The sequence below is a fragment of the Schistocerca cancellata genome, chromosome 5 (assembly GCF_023864275.1).
Source record: "Schistocerca cancellata isolate TAMUIC-IGC-003103 chromosome 5, iqSchCanc2.1, whole genome shotgun sequence".
NCBI lineage: Eukaryota > Metazoa > Arthropoda > Insecta > Orthoptera > Acrididae > Schistocerca > Schistocerca cancellata.
In genome coordinates this window covers 200,932,106-200,955,499 of record NC_064630.1, presented here as the reverse complement: position 1 = coordinate 200,955,499, position 23,394 = coordinate 200,932,106, and the positions used below count along the sequence as shown (strand labels likewise).

The 23,394-nt window shown below is 44.2% G+C and overlaps 1 protein-coding gene across 1 annotated transcript in view; it reads left to right on the top strand.

Annotated features, from left to right (window-relative positions):
• LOC126188445 (WAS/WASL-interacting protein family member 2-like) overlaps positions 1 to 23,394 on the top strand; it is a 64,195-nt gene that overhangs the window by 17,053 nt on the left and 23,748 nt on the right. Inside the window, exon 3 of the mRNA XM_049930049.1 lies at positions 20,989 to 21,251. Within this exon, the coding sequence (XP_049786006.1) occupies positions 20,989 to 21,251 (263 nt within the window). The remainder of the gene's footprint in view (positions 1 to 20,988; positions 21,252 to 23,394) is intronic.

Sequence of the window (23,394 nt, the reverse complement as noted above, 5' to 3'; positions counted from 1 at the left end):
CTGAAATACGACAGCGGTACGTCTCTGGAGACCATAATAAGTGATTGTTGAGGAGATTTCAAATTATGGCGCCCCTCTTTTTCTTTCGGCAACAGCCTTACCGCAGTGGATACACCGGTTCCCGTGAGATCACCGAAGTTGAGCGCCGTCGGGCGTGAACGGCACTTGGATGGGTCACCATCCAGGCCGCCATGTGCTGTTGCCATTTTCGGGGTGCACTCAGCCTCGTGATGCCAATTGAGGAGCTACTCGACCGAATAGTAGCGGCTTCGGTCACGAATACCATCCTAACGGCCGGGAGTGAGGTGTGCTGACCCCACGACCCTCCTGTCCGCGTCCTCCAATGCGGATGACGCGGCGGTCGGATGGTCCCGATGGGGCATTTGTGACCTGAAGACGGAGTGTTTTTTTTTTCTCTTTTTCTTTCTCCGCACTGTTTCCATCACCTCCGTAACAGGCATCACCAACGAACGCATTAGCAGCCTTGCTAGCCCCGGAGGTTGCCTGTTAGAATCCCTATGGCGGAAATAATTTTCATCGGCAATATTTGGCCTGCAAGATCAGCATAGCTGGTGATGTAGAGTGTCTAGTATCTAGAGCTTCGCATCAGTGACTCTGCCTTGTAGACATATGCAAGTTGACACTTGATTATAATGTCAGATGAGGACACACAGCTTGGTGGGCCCTTAGTGCCCTTCGAGAAGAGTAGCATATGTACCGGCTATCATCATCGAATAATAATACACACCCACACTCTCACACACACACACCCACACACATATATATATATATATATATATATATATATATATATATATATACTGGGTCATTCAGCTGCCCTCTCCTGTCTGTGTCATGCAACCTGCAGTGCCTTCAAAAACTACGCGCTAGATTTTTATATTTTCTCGCTCATTATTAGCCCTACAGAAAAAAATGAACAGGACGTTTTTGTAGGACATTTAATGTATTTACATTTTGTACTGGGAAATGTTTTCCCTACAGGCCATAGTTTTCAAATTATTCAAAAAAAATTACTCGAAAATCGTTCCGCCAGTGAAAACGTATCACAGTACAGAATTTAACTATATAAAATTTCCCACTAAAAGGTCCTGTTTATTTTTTCTGTAAGACTATACATATATATACTAGAAAGTCTTCTGCACCGCCAAGAGCTGCATGCATCAATAAAAATCTTCTCGTAGCACCTTTTGCTCGCAGCATTTTCAAATTGATTTTCCGTTTTTTAATCATCTTCTCTATCTAGAATGCTTCTTCTTGATCGCTCCGTCCAGTATTAACCTAACGTAATCCCGCCTATCATACTTCAAATCCTACCAACATTCTCCTCCTCGAAGCGAGGTTATTGGATTAACATTTGCCCTCGTCTGCCCTGTTCAGTATTCCTTCACATCGTGCTTTTCTGTTCGCTTAATTTTTATAAACGTCTCTCTGTAGGACTCTATTTTCAAATGATTCTAGAATCTTCTTCTCCTGTTTATTTAAGCTCTTACAGAAACTTATTCTTGAAATTTAACTTAAATGTAACATGTATAGATGCACTACCTATAGGGACATTTGCAAATTTCTGCCCGGTCGGGACTCGAACCCAGATTTATCGCGGGCAATCTGGGGAGCGTGCTCAGGCAGCACAAGCGGCAAGGTCACTGCTCCCGACAAGCAGAGTTAGAGTCCCTGTCCGACACAGATTTTCATAAGTCGCTTTACGTAGTTAGCGTACATGTGTACCTGTTATAATTAATTTGTGTTTCAGGAATAAATTTCAGTATTTGAAACTGTACTTAATTACCAGATATAAATATTCTTATAGAAATATTTAAATACGCATATTATTTATTTCAGTGATAACAGCAAGGTCTTTATGGTCAACATTAACGGCCACAGCCTCTACGGGCCCTCTAGAAAAATTCACGGGTTACTGTCACAGCAACAACTTTTCTCTAACTTACCCCGGTGTAACCAGCGCTTGCACATCTGAAGACGAACCTAAATGACTGGAAGCGATAACGTTTATCAAAATTGTCTTGAAGCTGTGACGCAGAAATGATCAGTTTATGTCATTATCTGCTGTTTACTGAATCTTTATAATACAGTACACCCTTATTAAAGTAAATGTTTTCAGTCATAAACTACTCATCAGTTAAACGGCATATCACTTGGATTGATTACAACGCGTCGCTCACGTTAAAAATTCTGGTACTGTAGCTCTAGCGCTTCTATGCCGTGCTTAGCGCTGTGTGAGCGTTCCTCGTCGTTAAGCGCGTTGGCGCCGAGGTGCGGTAGAATTTGAAAATGTGCTGAACTGATGGTTGCTGGTGCTCAGGAGAACATCACAAAGACGCCAAAACCAAGTTTCTCACCCCAGCCGATTTCCCTTTTTCAGTCACGATGGATCATTGGGAGAACGATTGCTGATAAACCTCCGAATGAGCTCCAGTTGATTTCGGAGCAAGTATGTAATACGATTTAACCTGTTACCCGTCACTTCTTGCAATGAACGCTCTCAGAATTTCAACACTAATCCCTTCCGTGAATCTCAACACGTACATTGTAGCGTCTGCCAGTGGAGTTTAACATATCCGTAATGCAGAATGAAATTTTCACTTTGCAGAGGAGTGTGCGCTGATATGGAACTTCCTGGGAGATTAAAACTGTGTGCCGAACGGAGACTCGAACGCAGGACCTTTGCCTTTCGTGAGCAAGTGGTGTTCCGACTTTGTTTGTTTATATGACGCTAACAGACGTTACCCTAGCTGACCGCTGGAATAGTAGGCGTCGCGTCAGCTATCAGACGGTAATTGATTTCTCAATAGTGAGTGTCGCGACTGTATGTATTTTTTTCTGTTTTGTACCTTTTTTTAAATTTTTTTGGGTGCAATAATCTGTATTGAACATATGCAACATTTATTCAAGATATCATTTGAACATATACAAATGAGTGTTGGTTAAACAAAAATATTAGAAAAACATTAAATACAACAAAATATAACATATTCTGTCTTCTTCCCTTTTTTTTGGTCGATGCGTGAGAACGTGGTAAGGGTGTTGCGTCATGTGACGGGTAGGCATGGCATACCCCAACTTTGAGGGGAGTCAAGGAAGACGCAGCGGAGATAACTGGCAAAAGTTTGTCGGTACGATGGTTTTCGGGTGAGGGTGCTATGCTCGGTCACAACTTTGTACCAGAAATCGAGGACTGTATGCGGACCACTCTGAAAGAGGTATTCTAAAGCCTGTCCTCGAAACCAGATGAGTGTATGGTGCTTAGCAAGAGGGTAGTGACATGTCTGGGGCAACAACAAGAAATCTGGGGTCACCGTCGTTGGCGGGGCACGGAGGTAAAAGCCCACGGTTCGTTGGATGAGGAGCCATACGTTTCACTTGAGGGGGCACGTAAGACTGCGCTCGTCGGTGTCTTCTAGCTGACAGTCAGGGCAGAGTGGGGAGGTGGCCAGTCCTATGCGATAAAGTCGACTGTTAGTCGGGAATTTGGTGTAGACTAAAACATACCAGAGTGCAGACACAGACGACGGTAAAAAGGGCGCATGCAAGCACCCCCAAACCGTTCGCCAGTTAATGTCAGTGTGCTGTAGCACCATGGTGTCGCAAGGGTTGGACAGCATAAACAAACGATAAACGGGGAGGACGGGTGAATGGGAGATCTGCTCGAACGTAGCTGAATTCTATGAAACAATTGGCGACGTGGTACAGTAATGAGAAATAGGTGGCACATTGATCGGTGGATCGAGAGAAGCTGGTCGGAGACTGAGCTACTCAAGGACGACTCACGACCCGTCCTCATAGCTTCAATTCTGCCAGTACCTCGTCTCCTACATACCAAGTTTCATACCCGTAATGCTCGCCCGCCGATTAAACTATCTTGTAACGAAACTCGTTATTCTTATTTCGGTTTTGTCTATCTCTTATACTAATCCAACTTGATAATTGTCCCAGACTGATGTACATTTCTCAAGAACAGCTCTCACAGGTCTTTGGTAAGCCGATTCTTCTTGGATGAATTAAATTTCCGTAAGATTCTTCCAGTGAATGTCAGCCTGTCATCAGTCATTCCTGCAGAATGAAATTTTCACTTTTCAGCGGAAGGTGCGCTGAGATGAAACTTCCTGGCAAATTAAAACTGTGTGCAAGACCGAGACTCGGACTCGAACCTTTGCCTTTCTCTGGCAAGTGCTCTACCGACTGAACTACCCAAGCACGACCGATGACCCGTCCTCACTGCTTTATTTCCGCCATTACCTCGTGTCCTACCTTCCAAACTTTACAGAAGCTGTCCTGTGAACTTGCAAAATCAGCACTCCTGGAAGGAAGAATATGGCGGAGACATGGCTCAGCCACAGCCAGGGCGATGTTTCCATTACATTTTCTAGGAGGTTTCATATCAGCGCATATTCCGCTGCAGAGTGAAAATTTCATTCAGGGAACATCCCCCGGGCTGTGGCTCAGCAGTATCCTTTCTTCCAAGAGTGTTAGTCTTTCAAGTTTCGCAGGAGAGCTTCTGTAAAGTTTTAAAGATAGGAGGCGAGATACCGGCGGAAGTAAAGCTGCGAGGACGGTCACCAGTCGTGTCTTTGTAACTCAGCCGGTAGAGCACTTGCCCGCAAAAGGCAAATGTCCCGAGTTCGAGCCTCGGCGCAGCGCACAGTTTTAATCTTCCAGGAAGTTTCACTCTTTCCTGCAGTTAGGTTTATGTCATCAGTCACTAGAAGCTACGAGAATACTGCTGGGTCGTTACGGTTGACTGCAGGTCGGGCTTCCTTTAAACGTAGTCCCCCACTGTTACTTGGTTTTCTGATGTCTGGCATTAACCTATCTCTAACTTTTCATACGCAGAAGTCTCGATAACGTCAGTTTGTCGTACATGCTCTTTGTATTGACACCTCATAGTGTGTGTTGTACGTGAACGATCAAAATACAAACAGCATAGCAGCGTGGAAAAAGTGTGTGTGTGTGTGTGTGTGTGTGTGTGTGTGTGTGTGTGTGTGTGTGTATGTATGTGTGTATCCCTGCAGCTTATCGCGATGTAAGAGGAAATATTGGGAGGAACATAATAACGACTGCGGCGCCCGTGAATCAAACTTGTCAGTATAGAAGACTGATGGACTTCCAACTGGAAAGGGACTGGCAGTCCACGGCTTAGATAAGGATCTCCTGGACCGGTGACAAAAAGGGAAAAAGAGACTTCCGCCGAACTGCAGCGCGGGCGAATCTGTAATAAACAAAAAGCGGCCGCTGATGAGTTATAGGAAGGAATGGCCGCCCATTCAGGTACGCCGGCGGCGGCCCTCGAGTTTCCGCCACAGAAAAAGTTGGTGGCCAAGTTATGTTCGTCGCGGCGCATCGCCGTCACAATGGACGTACTCCGCCGGCATTGTTTAGCGGCGAAAGAGCGCCAGACAGTACAGGATACTGCCGGAAGCCCTGGCAGAATTTTTCTTCTGTTTAAACCATTAGTAATTTAAGTCGCTACCGAGGTATTCCTACAGCATTACTCAGCTCGATCCAGAGACTTTCGTCTTCTTCGTTGAAGAGTCGGGAAAAATACTTTTTCGTTTCCCTGCTCTTCTGCCGGTAGGTCGATCAAGGTTTCTTAACTTGTCGCATACGCCCTAGAATGTCATTAGAACGCTTTTTGTGCTAACGTGTATTAGAAATTATTCTGCATGTGTTTAATCCTCTGTGTGTATTTTACACTACTGGCCGTTAAAATTGCTAGACCACGAAGATGACGTACTACGGATGCGAAATTTAACCGACAGGAAGAAGATGCTGTGATATGCAAATGATTAGCTTTTCAGAGCATTCACACTAGGTTGGCCCCGGTGGCGACACCTACAACGTGCTGACATGAGGAAAGTTTCCAAACGATTTCTCATACACAAACAGCAGTTGACCGGCGTTGCCTGGTGAAACGTTGTTGTGATGTCTCGTGTAAGGAGGAGAAATGCATACCATCACGTTTCCGACTTTGATAAAGGTCGGATTGTACCCTATAGCGACTGCGGTTTATCGTATCGCGGCATTGATGCTCGCGTCGGTCGAGATGCAATGACTGTTGGCAGAATATGGAATCGGTGGGTTCAGGAGGGTAATACGGAACGCCGTGCTGGATCCCAACGGTCTCGTATCACTAGCAGTCGAGATGATAGGCATCTTATCCGCATGGCTGTTGTAGTGTAACGACGTAAGTTTTTTATAAACGATTTTCTTTTGACATATGACCATGTGTAGACTTCGTCACCTACGTCAGTTACAACCCACTTCAAAATTATTTATATTCTTTTTAAATTTTCTCAGAATGGTTCTTGAACGAAACTGTAAAACATCATTTGAGTCGTATGCGCAGAATTACGTCACTCAGTCCAATTGGTTTGCGCAAACTTTTTCAATTTAGATGTCGTTTGTTTCTCCTCAGAAATTATATAAATGCACGTTATCTGATTTAATAAGTATTAGGACCACATTCAATAAACTATGAAGATTCAAACTCGCGATGAACGTTGTCAAAAATTAATAATCTTGTCAAATATATTACGTAACATAATTCTTCATAAATTCTCGGAACACGTATTTCAACTTTACTAGCATCCACTAGTTTATTATCTTCCCACATATAGACGTGAACCTGAGCCTTGACAAGAAATAACTGAACATTTTCAACAAGATTAAACTTTCTATGACGTCATTGTTGTACAAACATTACAAATTCTTATTTTTTTTATTTTTTAGAAGCACGACGCAACAACTCGGTTTCAGGATCTTCTGTTGCTCTTTGGCTGTCGACCCGCGACGTATAGTGGCCAGCAATTTTCTCTCTGGTCCCGGCAGCGAAGATGCTGTCTCCGTTCGTTGCGCCGCCCTCTCCGTACATGGAACATAAAAAATAAATACAAAAACTTTAGACAATTCACAACCATTACAAATATTACAAAAATACATAAACAAAACTAAATTAAACTTATATTTACCTGCAAACTGGGCTGACACTGGTGGATGGGGGACGCTTCAATTTCACGTCCCACTACACTGTAACGGATCGTGCAGCCCCTGAGTCAACAGATGGAGACGTTTGTAAGACAACAACCATCTGCACGAACAGTTCGACGACGTTTGCAGCAGCATGGACTATCAGCTCGGAGACCATGGCTGCGGTTACCCTTGACGCTGCATCGCACACAGGAGAGCCTACGATGTTGTACTCAACAACGAACCTGGGTGCACAAATGGCAAAACGTCATTTTTTCGGATGAATCCAGGTTCTGTTTACAGCATCATGATGGTCGCATCCGTGTTTGGTGACATCGCGGTGAACGCACATTGGAAGCGTGTATTCGTTATCACCATACTGGCGTATCACCCGGCGTGATGGTATGGAGTGCCATCGGTTACATGTCTCGGTCACCTCTTGTTCACATTGACGGCACTTTGAACAGTGGACGTTACATTTCAGATGTGTTACGACCCGTGGCTCTACCCTTCATTCCTTCCCTGCGAAACTCTACATTTCAGCAGGATAATGCACGACCGCATGTTGCAGGTCCTGTACGGGCCTTTCTGGATACAGAAAATGTTCGACTGCTGCCCTGGCCATCACATTCTCCAAATCTTTGACCAATTGAAAACTTCTGGTCAATGGTGGCCGAGCGACTGGCTCGTCACAATACACCAGTCACTACTCTTGATGAACTGTGGTATCGTGTTGAAGTTGCATGGGCAGCTGTACCTGTACAGACCATCCAGGCTCTGTCTGACTCAATGCCCAGGCGTATCAAGGCCGTTATTACGGCCAGAGGTGGTTGTTCTGGGTACTGATTTCTCAGGATCTATGCACCCAAATTGCGTGAAAATGTAATCACATGTCAGTTCTAGTATAATATATTTGTCCAATGAATACCCGTTTCTCATCTGCATTTCTTCTTGTTGTAGCAATTTTAATGGTCAGCAGTCCATTAACAACGGAAGATATCACATTTTAGTGAACTGCGCTCTCGAATCTTGGAAGGAGTCCATGTTTTTCTTCTGTACTATGGAAGTTGAAACGGCCAGTGTTTTTTTAAAACTTTAATGACTTTTGTTCTTCACATATTTCTGTGTTTATACATCTTACTGAAGTAAAACTACTGTCATTATCATCTTCTTAGTATAAGGAGTAATAAAAAGTTTCTGTTCGGAAGGTCACACTAACCCCTTGCCTATCCCGTTGCTTACATGTCGGTGTCTGCATGCCCGCATCGAAGTCGCGCTGGGTGGCATATACACTGCAGCAACGGCATCAAACGGAAGCTTTTTGATCGCCTCTTATACTACTACTACTGCTACTCCTACTACCACGACGACCACCACAACTACCACCATCATCATCACCGACACCTCCTCCATGACTATTACATATTGATAGTGCTACTAACTATTTATTATTTATCTCTGCATTCGTCTATTCTAAAATGTAACTGCAGCCGTAGAGTGTAGCAATAGCTTATTTGTCAATAATCTGATATTTATTCGATGGAATTTGGCAAGTGATAGTAGTCTCAGTACCTAAGCACGAACTGTTTTTATTTTCGCCTACGAAGGTGACCATGGGAATCTGTAATTTTGACAGAGCAATGCTTAGACGCAACGGTAAATGTGCACGTGATCCTGGAGAAGGTAAGGTCATTACAACGATAGCTTAGAAGGGAGGATGAGGCTGTGTTCGTTGATTCCTTTTGAATACAGAATACCTGAGATTCATTCTAGGTTTATTTGCCTTGATGAGAAGGGGGTTGCATCCTACGACCATCATCCATACATACATGAACCTCTTCTGTCTCATCCCAAATGTTGCAGTGGACTTCCACTTCTCGAAAATATCTTCCATCCTTGCGAAACCTGGCCAGCTGCCGTGCCTTTCAACAAATCCTAGCGTTCTTCAGTCTCTAAGCACTCCACATCTTTTCTCAGCCCAGTTTTAACCGCTTGCCTCACAGTGATCATAGAGTCATGAGATAACGTGTCCTCTCAACTATAAGCTACACCGCCTATACTATTCCAAATGAAGCTCTCAGCCCACACCGTTCATACCTAATTGTAATCCTACACACCCTAATATCTACACTGCTACTATCAGTCCTTCCCCCATACAAATCAAACATCCATATTCATATATCGTCTTGGATACCTTCTTCACTTAACATTCTGATCGACATTTCTAGTTTGACAATGATGTTTCATGTAGGCAGCCGTGACTTTTATACCAGCAACAATCCCTCCATTTGCCTGAAGTAATTTAGGGAAACCAAGGAAACCTAATCCAGGATGGCGGGGTGGTGATCAGAGCCCATGTCCTCCCGAATACATCAGTCTGTCTAAGGCAGCAAAACTTTGTTCACCCTTTCCTGTTCCATTACGCTGCCGTAAAATAACGACCAACCATTTTATCGTATAGGAGGTAAGCACATTCCATAAACACTGCACTCGGGTTCTTTGATCTCTAGTCATAGTAACTGATCGAACCAGAGGACCGGGGTGAAACGCTACTTTCCGTGACTAGCACGATATGTCCGCCGCATGGAAACAGCGGATACACTACAAAGTACCCATTATGCTCAACATGTCTCATATTTGCCTCTTCTACTTTATTCGTATGTTATTCGATCTGTACATTGAAGGAACAATAAAGGAATTCAAAGAAAAATATGGAGTAGGAATTAAAACTTTCAGGTTTGCCGATGACATTGTACTTCTGTCAGAGATAGCAAAGAGCTTGTAAGGACACTTGAACGGAACGGACAGTGTCTTGAGGATATAAGATTACGTCAACAAAAGCAAAACAAGGAAAATGAAATGTAGATGAATTAAATCAGGCGATACTATGGGAATTAGATTAGGAAACTAGACAATTAAAGTAGTAAACGAGTTTGTCAGAGCATGCGCTTCGATAAGTGCCGCTCTGTCCATTATAAGAAGACTGCAGCACTGCATTGATACCAACGGTCATCACACCTCCTGTAAATGGACGTTCATGCCACCTTTTTTTGGCATTCGTTGACCTTCAAAGACCTTACTGTTACACATCATTGGATTCGTCTCGACAGCCGCTACCAGAAAATAAGTACCAAACTACAGCATTCCATTTAAAAAAACAAATTTGACCTTCATATCTCTGATGCGACCCCACCTAGCAACAAAAAAACCAAAGTCATATTATGGCTCCACTTGTCCCATGCAACATTTGTCCACAAACTTTTCAGCTACCATCATGCTTTCGGAGTTATTCTAGGTAGCAATAGTTAGTGACTCACCCTGTATACAGGGTGTTACAAAAAGGTACGGCCAAACTTTCAGGAAACATTTCTCACACACAAATAAAGAAAAGATGTTATGTGGTCATGTGTCCGGAAACGCTTAATTTCCATGTTAGAGCTCATTTTAGTTTCGTCAGTATGTACTGTACTTCCTCGATTCACCGCCATGATTTCATACGGGATACTCTACCAGTGCTGCTAGAACATGTGCCTTTAAAAGTACGACACAACATGTGGTTCATTCACGATGGAGCTCCTGCACATTTCAGTCGAAGTGTTCCTACGCTTCTGAACAACAGATTCGGTGACCGATGGATTGGTAGAGGCGGACCAATTCCATGGCCTCCACGCTCTCCTGACCTCAACCCTCTTGACTTTCATTTATGGGGGCATTTGAAAGCTCTTGTCTACGCAACCCCGGTACCAAATGTAGAGACTCTTCGTGCTCGTATTGTGGACGGCTGTGATACAATACGCCATTCTCCTGGGCTGCATCAGCGCATCAGGGATTCCATGCGACGGAGAGTGGATGCGTGTATCCTCGCTAACGGAGGACATTTTGAACATTTCCTGTAACAAAGTGTTTGAAGTCACGCTGGTACGTTCTGTTGCTGTGTGTTTCCATTCCATGATTAATGTGATTTGAAGAGAAGTAATAAAATGAGCTCTAACATGGAAAGTAAGCGTTTCCGGACACATGTCCACTTAACATATTTTCTTTCTTTCTGTGTGAGGAATGTTTCCTGAAAGTTTGGCCGTACGTTTTTGTAACACCCTGTATAATTGCTCCGTAGCGGGACACACTGGAAACCACGAGTGGCTTATAGCGAAATAGAAAGTATCCCTCAAAAACCTCCTAGATTTTGTGATTGGAATTCGGATTGTCGCCACAATAACGTTTCGCGAAGCGCAACACCGAGAATAGCTGCGTGGAGACCGACGTTGATTACAGCCGTCCTAGCGGGGCAGGAGCCGCAGGCGCATGCGTGCTGCCGGCGCTGTCGCGGCCCGCCCTTCCCGTGTTTCTCATCTCCTTCCGCGTCGCCCCCCACACCCCGCTCCGTCCTCCCCCACCATATAAATTAACCGTCCCCGAGACGTCGTTAGGCTACAAGGCGCGCTCGTGAGCCGCCCCGATTAATCACGGCCTGGCCGCTTCTTTTTTCGCTTCTCGGCCGTCGCGAAATTCGGGGCCGATACAAGTCGTGTGCGCCGCGTGAGCTGGTCCTTTAGACACCGGCCGTGGGACGCCGTCACGCCTTTCACCCTTGCCTGACCCCTCCAGCCGTAAGGCTTCTTGTGGTGTTTCAGCTTTTCTAGACACAACTCTCGACAACCTTAGCAACAAAAGTAGTGCCATCAAGTTGTAAGATAGCGGCTTCCTCGAAACAGGACTTGCCATCTCTGTCAGTTACCTACATTATTACTTTTCACATGGTGTCCGATGGGTGCTTGTGCTTACATAACGCATCGGTGACACCTGAATGGGCCGGCCGGAGAGACAGAGCGGTTCTAGGCGCTGCAGTGTGGAACCGCGCGACCGCTACGGTCGCAGTTTCGAATCCTGCCTCGGGCATGGATGTGTGTGATGTCCTTAGGTTAGTTAGATTTAAGTAGTTCTAAGTTCTAGGGGACTGATGACCTCAGTATTTAAGTCCCGTAGTGCTCAGTGCCATTTGAACCATTTGAACACCTGAATGGTTGGTAGCCGGCCGCGGTGGCCGTGCGGTTCTGGCGCTGCACTCCGGAACCGCGGGACTGCAGCGGTTGCAGGTTCGAATCCTGCCTCGGGCATGGGTGTGTGTGATGTCCTTAGGTTAGTTAGGTTTAAGTAGTTCTAAGTTCTAGGGGACTTATGACCTAAGATGTTGAGTCCCGTAGTGCTCAGAGCCATTTGAACCATTTGAACACCTGAATGGTTGGTAGCACGCTATTTATTGTGCTACACGCCAGCTGTGCGGTGCCCACTCCGATCACCGTGTGGCTGGTTGTTGCCTTTATCAACGTACAAGGAGTTGTGCATAAGAGATAAATGATCTTCTGGTATTAAGACACAGTTGTAAATTAACCGTACCTAAATGTTTCCTACACACTATTGGCCTCAACAAGACTGAAGTCCCGCCACTCTACAATCAGCTAATGATCTACATGTCACCAGTTTTAACGACCAACGCGAGAGGGCAGATGCTTGGAGCACGTAGTGCCAGCACCTATTAACATCGCACTAACATAGCTAATAAACTCGGTGGCTTTGACTTACCGCGTAACGTCTGGAAAACTGCTAACAGTATACGTACTGGCTTTGGTGGAAGTGCACACCTTCCATCCATTGACTGTGGAGCGGACCGATAGAAAATTTTAGGTATCGTCAATATCAATGGAGTTCTCCAACAGCCGTTTACCTAAGATGCTATTTTATTTTATTTTAAAGGCTGTCGGTTTCGGCATTTCACTACGCCTTCTACAGGCCCTAAATGCACCTCTCCAAATAACCGATACTGTCATATAGTGACGTAAATTCCTGGATGTCATGAATTCAGTCGTTTCACTAGTGCTTCAATCGAAGACTTGACAGCATGGGTTATTTGGAGTGACATATATGGTGCCTGAAGATGGCATAGCGAAATGCCGAAACTGGTAGCCTTTAAAACAAAATAAAATAACATCTTAGTTACACGGCCATCGTAGAATTTCATTGATATTGACAAATACTTAACCAGCCGATGTCCCCTGTCCATGATGGATCAACAGAGATTTTACATATCGCTCAGGAGAACCAAGAGCGATACCAATAGAGTGGCATAATGGGCGTCCTCAAATTCTCCCCAGCTGCGACAGAGTGGATTAAACAGTTAGATATTAATATATAGTTTAACGCCTGTATTTTATTTGTGACGTTATACTTGCTTGTCTTTTACCATCGAAATTTTCCTGTATGTGCAGTATTTTTGCCTTATATGTATATATATATAAGTGCTTATCTTTGTATACGTTCTTTTTTTTCTATCCCACGTTTTGATATTTATGGACAAAGTTCACACAAAATTTCTTCCATTCCACCATTGCGACTGATACTGCGACCAGCGTAAGATTTGAGATAAAAATACAGTCTGGGTTACGGAGGTTTCTGTTTCCAAATTGATTTGAAAATAAAAATCGTCGCCGCCAAAACTGTATTGTTATCTCAAAGTTCAAATTATATTTTAAGAATTTAGGTTCCTCACTGGTTTCATTTGCTTTGTCTCTTCTTTATGGGTTTAATTTATCTTTTTCTTGCTTGCTCAATTGGAATTTTCTCATTCACTTATACTAAGAGACTACAGAGATGATGCATTCTAACACCCGTTGACTACATATTTCGTGAGTATCTTTTGGCAATTCTGATGTTATAATTGTGAAAGCTTACGTTAAAAACTGGGTCTCTCTCTTGATAACTAGCCGCAGATGATGGGCAGTAATGCCGGAAAACGGTGCTCCAAAAACGTTTCAGTAAATCAAAGAAAATTTATACAACCAGGTTTAGCTGGCACTTAGTATCAAAAATTATGTTCATAGCGTACAATAAAACTTCACAGCACCCGAGGTCTAAAATGTAGCAAAAAAGCTATTCCTTCTTTGTTATCAGTAGACGGAGTCTTCAAGAAACGCGGACTGCAACCAAGTTCCATCTGTCCTCCTTTCACATGACACAGACTCAATTTGGCGAAGAGTACGGAAGGAAATCGTCCATATTCACGTCAAGGGAGCCATCCCGTCATTTGACTTAAGCAATTTAAGGAAACAGTGGAAAGTGTAAATTCGGATGGTCGTACGGGAATTTGAAACGTTGTTCTCCCGAATGCGGGTTTCTGCCTCACCTTTTCATCACCTTGTTCCGTCTATAGATACCTTTTACAAATATAGTTCTCATGCGCTGTCTGCAACGGTAAGCGTTGACTTCAATTGGCGTGGGAATGCTTCGCAAATGCTACCTTAACTAACCTCATAAAGGTCAGTATTGCACATATCCATTCATCAGGTAACAGGTTAAATACTCATCACATACAAAACATAAACAAACCACTCAAACAGCATGAAACAGGCCGAAGAAATACCATACTATAATACAAGATACTGTGCGGCTTGTCCCAGCGGAGGTTCGAGTCCTTCCTCGGGCAAGGGTGTGTGTGTATGTCCTTAGGATAATTTAGGTTAAGTAGTGTGTAAGCTTTTCCGAGCTATGTAGCATTGAAGTTAGTCAGTCAGCTCGTCGAGTGCGCAAATACCAAGCAGCCTGCCAGAGGCGGTGTCGCCAAATGTGTTCTTGATTTGATTTCCTCAAACCGAACAAACGTAGCTTTTGATCATCTAGCCCAAATTTATCACTTCGGAAAAAAGATGCATTTTAAGTGGCCATGAGCATTTGAACAAGTGGTAGCTCACAGACGTATAGATAAATGTGCATTACCGCATTTTAGCGCGTGGAAGTGCTTGAATTTGCGCGCGCAGTGATCTGATTGGCTAACTGTCTTGCTAAGTAACTCGGAATCGTATCGATCTTGTTTCTTAACAGTTATTTCTTAGCGCAGCCTCTTCTGCAGCGCTCTTACAAGCTTTTCAGACTGTTTCTGACCAGCCAGTACATGTTCCAAGCTCACACTCGGGAAGATACCTGATGTGCATCGATAACAAGTGCGTGTCTTCTGGCATGGAATAGTCGGGATGCTGATACGTTTAATAAGAGAGTTCAGGGTGCGTACCGAACCAAATAGCCAAGCCTTCTTCCCGCACTCAGTAGGTGTGTGGAGTAGAACAGTAAGTCGCTAATATTTGGAGAAACAACTCTCTGCCATGTGCTGTACAGTGGCTTCTGAAGTATGTAAGCATGTGTGGATTATATTAGGATTTGTACAACTCTTCAGAAATTTTTAGGTGTGAATTCTTCTAGAAAACAGAACGAAGCATTTTAAATGGTTCCTATCCTGGTTTGCAGTGACCGTGTGCTATCCTGCTTTCTAGTGATCATTTACCACTACGTCACGTCTCGAGTCTTCAGAAAAATTAGGAGTTTATTTAGAGTGGCAATTCCTGTAATAAAAGACATATACTTTTTAGTCGAGGCAATTTGAATATAGATAAAATATGATATATCGTGAATTGACGACAGATTTCTAGGTGTAAGTGTAATCTACTTATATTTCCTTAACGATATTTTTTCCGTATTTTGCAATTAACTGCACTCTTGTAAACTACTTCGCTGGAAAAACCTAGCTGTGACTATAAATTGAAATGGAGAATGAAACCAAAAGTTGAGTTACGCTTCCACATTGAACAGCCCCATATATCAATAGTATCGGCAATTAATGCGGATGTGAGAAATTTTAGATATATATTAACGAGCAGCAGGTATTAATACGAAACGCTATATCGAGGACGTTTCAGTTAGCTGCACTGCAAGTGGCTGATTTAGCGCTACCGCTTTAATTATTACGTTATTGGTCCGCGCATTCGACAAGTGACTAAGCACCGCCAGCTAAGTGGTTCAGCGCAGCATGAATTGTATAACCTGCTAATAGGCTCATGAATAAATCATACATCTGCTGGATATGTCGAACTGAGAAACCAGTTCGCTAGCTGCGTTGTTTCAGACCGATTTACAAATTAGTGGCTTTGCTCGATCGCGGCTGCGCTACGTATCCCTCCTGATGGACACAAATGAACGGCGAAACGCGACCGGATTACCGTGGCCACTCGTTACTGACACTAATGCGTGCAGGAGCCAGCTCAGTCGACCAGGCTCGCTGAATCCAACAGGAAAAAATCAGTCGCAAGTTTCCTGTTCGACTCTCGCCGCTGGCACTGTCGAAGTTTGTAGTTAAGGATCTCCTCTTTGTGCTGCACCCCGATCTTTCCGGTGGCTTCTTTGGCATAGTTCCGCCAGATAACAGTAGCGTACATAGTATTTTGTTAAGTACGTACGTAGACAATGAAAAGCGGCCAAGTGCTGAAAATTCTCGCTAAGTTATATCTTCAGCTCCTACAATAGCAACATAGCAACACCAATATTCCCGGCTAATATAAGTTATTTTGGTATTTTTTCGTAGGGTAAGAAGATAATTATTTTCCATTTCCCACGTGAAGTAGCTTATGCAGTTATTTAATATTCTAAACAGTCAATTCGAAATGCACTATGAGAATGCTAAAACGTATAGAGCGGGTGCCAATTAGGCCGTAAAATGGCAGCACCGACATTCCCGACTAATGGAAGTCGTTTTGACATTTACTCATAAGGATGGAAGGTAATTATTTTCGATTTACCGATGTAGCAACGACTTACAATTAATAGTACGGAAAGTGGCAGATGGAGCTAATTAACAGTCTAAACAGTCGGTTGCAGATATGCTGTGACGCTGCCAAAACGTATGCGGGTGCCAATTAAACGTTGTGGGGAGAGTTGACGCGAAAGGAGAACACACAGTTGCCTCGTGTAATGTGTTGTTAATGAACCATGTCTGTCGAAATTGAAGTGTCTTTGTTAACGCAGCCAGTTTCGGTGTCTTTTAATCCATCTTCAGGCGTATTTAGTAATTACTAGCTGGTAAACCCGGCGTTGCCCGGGTATTCATTATGCCAGTTTTCTATTAGATACGCAAAAAATGACTTCTATTTGTAGTGACTTATCGAAAAAAATATCATTTCCATGTGTTCGTTGAAACAGCTTTGTAACTGTCAAATAGTCGTACAAAGAGATATGCATTATGTAAAAATGTAGGGAGCGATATACGAGTAGTATCAAAATTAAGAATCTTTACCTCGGACAGTTTTTGTACGCTGGGCTTGCTTCGCGTGTCTACAACCCGATTTTGTAACCGTCTATAATGGCAACCCCTCTTCATAGCTCTGTAGACTGCTGTCGTTTTCCCCTACCGAAAACTGTCAAAGGTGCTGCTAGGTGTCAGATATTTCCTTAAGTTGACTCGGCTATTTGAATGTCTTAGTAGTAAAGAATAAATGAATTAAAGCTTCATGCGTGATGCGGCATTTTTTAACGTATCTCACTGTTTACGACGTCATATCTCTGGAACTGTAAATAATGTAATGATATATTTGTGCACATACATTCAGTGGCACTTATGGTCACTGTCAGCGAAGTATGTTCCGAATAGAGTTAGTAGCAAAGAAGTAACGAATTCAAGTCATGCGCATTGTGGCAGTTTTTCACCCATTTCAGTATTTTTGACTTCATACCTCTTGACCTATATGTAGTACCAATTCAAAAGTCATGCGCATTGCGGCAGTTTTTCACACATTTCAGTATTTTTGACTTCATACCTCTTGACCTGTATGTAGCACCATGACTTACCTTTGTGTATGCATTAATCGGCATAATGTGGATACTGCCTGCGAAATTTATTGCGAGTACAGTTAGTCGAACAGAATTAAGACATTTAACGTCAGTGCTTGATGCATCTCATAACTGATGACGTCATTTCTCCTTAACTATGATAGGTGCGTGATTCTTAGCCCAACAGCGATTGTTTCCTGATAGTAAGGGATATGTATACCAAGTTTGGTTGAAATCGGTCCAGCGGTTTAGGTGGAGATGTGGAAAACACACAAACACACACACACACACACACACACACACACACACAGAGAGAGAGAGAGAGAGAGAGAGAGAGAGAGAGAGAGAGAGAGAGAGAAATACATAAATACATTCATTTTTAAAATACATATGTATATAATTTTAGTAAAGTAAGTTGATGAACTACGTTGTCAATTGCTTCATTAGACATTTACCAAAACAAACAACACAATTTGCAACAGGTATGTATGTTCTCGTCCCATGAGTCACTACGCACCTGTATCACAATACGGGAAAATTACGCTCAAACTTGATATTGAAATAAAGTAATAATCTGCGTGCTATGTGTCACTCAACTAGCATCTAAAATCTTCAGCTCTAAGCGTTACTATTCAGTAAGTTTAAAAATTGTATGTATGTTACGAGTTCGTGAAAAGGTACAAAGCAGTTGCGCGTTTAGCTTGATTGTATTATTCCTCCTGTGTGTAAGACGACATGGCACAATTGACGACGTAATTCATGAATTAAATAAGAAACGCTGACTTCAACTCACCACTACAGTGCCTTACTATGTGTTGTCGTACTGGCATTGATTAGGCCTTGCCATTCACTTAATTTTTGAACTTACTTATCCAGCCAGCTGTAGCAGTAACTACAGGCTGTCACTGGCTCTAAACCGCGGTACAACACGGCACTTTGCGCATTAACACATAGAAGCGACATATGGCAAGAATAAAGTACAGGGCTCCCGTGAATTATCGGGTGGATGTGTGAAACGTCAGACTGCATAGCCAAAGACCCGGAGCTCAATCCTGAGCTCATTCAGAACTGCTTTCTGTCACTTACCACCTGTGGCAGTGAACTTTTTTTGTGAAAAGTGCCAAGCTGCGCCGTCTCAGCGTTCACATTAAGCTGTAGGTTCTCTGTAAGTGGCTGGATAAGTCACGTTAGAGGACACTGGAAGGCAAAGGCATGCCAGTAGGACCTTGCGTAGTAGACCACTGAGGTGTCGAAAACAGCTATCGGGTTGAGATAGCAGAGCTATCCTTTTGCAGTATCGTTGCCGGAACCTATCGCGATCCTTTGGTTTGGAGAAAAGTATAAGTTCCAAACGAGTGGACGAAAACAATTTTGCGCAGGTGCCGGAAAATTTCTCGATCTCCACAATCGAGTGGAGAATTTTACGGTTCCCACTAATAAGTCAGGAGTACACTACACGCAGAAAGCGGGTAGTAGGGTAGCGGTTTTGGTGTGGTCTGCACATATGTGTTTTTGGGACCCAGAGAACACTCCACAGACCCGATAATATGCCTTCTGGATCGAGACAGAGCAGCATTCGTCGTAGCGGATCGGAGAAAGAAAATAATTACATAGAATTTGGTAACTGCAGGAGTGTCTGTGGAAAGGTCCCGGAACTAATCTTGCTTGTAAATGCTGACAATGCTCACATAGTACTAAAGACAGAAAGCTGGCGGAAAGCGGATGTCAATAGCAATGAAATTCGAAATGCCGACTGTAATTTATATCGCAAAAATAAATTGAATAGTGGTGGTGGAAGCGTGTTTACAGCCGTAAAAAGTACGATGATGTATAGAGAGATTCGAATGCGAAATAATTTGGGGGAAGACAAACGTTAAAGATGGATCAAACGTGGTCATCGGATGCTTCTGCCTGTCCCACCAGCTGTAGTAGTGGTACAGGCGAGGGGAAAGTTGGAGAGTATTCAGCGTAAATTTCCAGGTCATGTTATAGTTTTAGGTGGAAATTTTAACCTATCATCTACAGAGCGGCAGACTCAAGTGATTAGGACGGGTAGTAGGGTCTAAGAGTCATGTGTAAGTACCACTCCGTCTACAGGCCACAAGTGGCCCATCGGGCCATCCGACCGCCGTGTAATCCTCCGAGGAGGATGCGGATAGGAGGGGCATGGAGTCAGCACAACGCTCTCCCGGTCGTTATGATGGTATTCTTGACCGAAGCCGCTACTAATCGATCGAGTAGCTCCTCAATTGGCAGCACGAGGCTGAGTGCACCCCGAAAAATGGCAACAGCGCATGGCGGCCTGAAAGGTCACCCATCCAAGTGCCGACCACGCCCGACAGCGCTTAACTTCGGTGATCTCACTGGAACCGGTGCAGCTACTGCGGCAAGGCCGTTACCTATGTGTAAGTGCTTTATCCGAAAATTATCTTCAGCAGTTATTCAGAGAAGCGACTCGTGAAGACATTACCTCGGCATAGGAACTGGACTGATTGGAAATATAAAACATCAGACGTTGTTCGTCCTTTAATCTCTCAGAGATCGTCCCCCGTATTGTTCAAAATCACCCTGTGTGTATGAGTGTGTGTCAGGTAGTTTGTTTATTTAATTTTTACTGGTATAAACACAGGTCTGCCACCTGGAAAATAAGGCACTTCGCAACTTTTTATTTTCTACAGTACATATTACTCTAGAATTTTGTTTGGTTACTGTTTTCAAAGAAATAAAGAAATAACAGTTTCCACCTAATTCTTGAATTGGCAAGAAACAGTACTTATTAACTAAACATCAACATATTGAATACCTACTAATTAAGAAAGTGGTGCTTACTTAACTACACTGTTGTTCAAAACAGACTGCACCATGTTTATGCTGTCCGCCACTAACGTAGTGTTTCTGGAATCCGGAAGACCTCGACCGCGCTAAAATCCTGCTCAAATCCCGACACTTCTGCAGTTCTTGAGAGGTTTCCATTGCTCTACAATACGTTCTCGTACTATGTGTCAGCATCTCCGGCTCTGAAACTGCCTCGATCCTTCAATGAGCACAATCGCTGCAACAGGTGCGAGTGGGCCGTCTGTCTTCTTTGATGCCCATACTGCAACACGTCTTCGGTGTAACTGCTGGCACTCCCCGATACCATTTGCCCCACCACGTGAAGGTTATGGCTTTTATTTGTATAAGTCATTCATTATGATGAATCAGGGTTCCTTTTCTCCCTTCGTTGAAGAGCGTGAGCAATCTGCTTGTTACGTTTTCGGTCACCTTTTTTAACTTGTGCAGCTTTGATTCGTCGCTTACCGGTCCATCGTTAGTTCAGTCTAGCTGTAAACTTTCGTGCAGGAAGCGGAGAGGACGCGGAAAGGCAGCAGCGGATGGGCGTGGCCGTGGCGCCGACCTGCTTCCCGCACGCACGTCTGTCTCTGCCGCCGCCGCCGCCGCATGGCACGCAATTAGCAGTCGATAAAGGAAAGCGCTTTTTGCGGCGGCCGGCCGCATGCAAGTTCTCCCGAAACGTTCAGCGGCGCGGCGGTCGTGATGTGGAACGAGGTCGCGCCGACCGCGGCCGTGAGAAAGTCCGCCTCTATCAGCCCGGCGCGGCGACTGTGCGTGCGCTGCTGCGGAAGGGGTCCGTGTGCTGCGGCGCGGCGTGACGCGCCATCTACGGAGGTCGCCGTTTAAAGCGGAATCTCCATCTGATAGCGCGCGCCCGCCGTCTGCTGTCCATATGCGCGCTGCGGAAATATTCGCCGGGCGAGGACAAAAGTAGCCGTTCTGTTGGCTCTCGTGAACTTTCATTGTGACTCCTTCGAAGGCGGCACTGACTTTTTCTGTCGTCGCTGGTACGCAGTATGCTTCCAGTTGCTTCTTTTGGAGGATACGGTCGAGTATTTGTAGGAAGGGACGTGTTGTACCGCATACTGTAATTCTCCTTTAGACTGCAGTTCTCCTTGTGTAAGAGACTGCATTCAGGCTTTTTTGGTTGTGACGACACACCATGTTATCATGCATGTAGAGTCTTCAACGTAAGCGGAAATAAGTTTAGGCGTTACCCAGAGAAGATAAATCGTACCCTTGCAATTCGTGTTGTATTTTAGTGATCTGTCAGACGATATTAATAAGATCCTCACATTTTCCGCGAATTTTGCAATTGTCTGTAATGAGGCGGCTCGTGGTCTAGCGGTATGGACACGCAATTAACTACTTGTTTGACAGCGAGAAAAATGTCCTCGATTTTTTGCACCTCCTTAATGAACGACATTGTGCAGTTGTCCCCAATCCTAATTACAGACATTTTTCTTTAATGTTCTTTGTAGTATTTTCTTAAACCTCCCCGGAGTTGGGGTGTTTATGGAATGAGCAGTTAAAAAATGGCTCTGAGCACTATGGGACTTAACTTCTGAGGTCTTCAGTGCCCTAGAACTTAGAACTACCTAGCCGGCCGCGGTGGCCATGCGGTTCTAGGCGCTGCAGTCCGGAACCGCGGGACTGCTACGGTCGCAGGTTCGAATCCTACCTCGGGCATGGATGTGTGTGATGTCCTTAGGTTAGTTATGTTTAAGTAGTTCTAAGTTATAGGGGACTGATGACCTCAGATGTTAAGTCCCATAGTGCTCAGAGCCATTTGAACCATTTTTAGAACTACTTAAACCTAACTAACCTAAGGACGTCACACACATCCATGCCCGAGGCAGGATTCGAACCTGCGACCGTAGCAGTCGCGCGGTTCCAGACTGTAGCGCCTAGACCCGCTCGGCCACCCCGGCCGGCTGAGCTGTTGATCCACACATTTTCCACTCCTAGTACCGATTATTCTCTAGTCACTGGAATGTTTTCCATCGAGAAAACATGCATCGATAACCCCACCGAGTGTGCGAATCGACGATCCGTCCTCCTCGTGATGTCGGCTTCGTGCAACGCGTAGTGGTGGTGTTAAAAAAAAATAAAAATAAAATAAAAAACGTTGTCCCATGATGTGCTTTGTACCTGTACTTCTCTTCGTTCCCTACGCTTACCTTGCTTCCTGGGGTAGAGAACGGGACATGGCCGGTCGCGACCGTTTCACACTTTGCCCCTCCCCTCCCCTGGGCGCCGGGAAGGTTCCACTGACGTAAAAAATGTGTAAAGCGTCGCTGCCTCTACATTGGGAGGTCTCAGGTTCGATTCCCGAACAAGGCTCGGGGACTGAGGGTCTCTGTTGTCCTAATCAAGACATCTTATGTACACTGACGCGCAAGTGGCCGAAGTCGGATCAAATAGAAATTGTTGCACCAGGCGGACGAGCAACACGAGAGGGACTCTCTCGGGCAATAATGCCATACAATCATTTGATTTTACTGACTGAAATAGTCAGTCAGATCTTGATAAGCTATCAAAGTGGTACAAAGACTGGCAGTGCAGGTATGTCGAATTGAGCCCTTCACTAAACAAAAATAACGTATTATCATATTACTTCGGTATCAGTGAGTCAGAAATTGAATCAGTCACACCTCTACATGATATGGAATGATCACCTAGGCTCAGTCATAGGTGTAAAGCAGGTTGCAGATTTCGGTTCATTGGGAATATACTGTGAAAATGCGATCAGTTTACAAAGGAGACAGCGTCACATATTAGAATAGTATTAAAATGTGTGAGAACCATACCAAATACGACTGTCAGAGGGAACTGAATGCACACAAGGAAGGGCAACAGGGAGAGTTCAAAATGGTTCAAATGGCTCTGAGCACTATGGAACTCAGCTGCTGA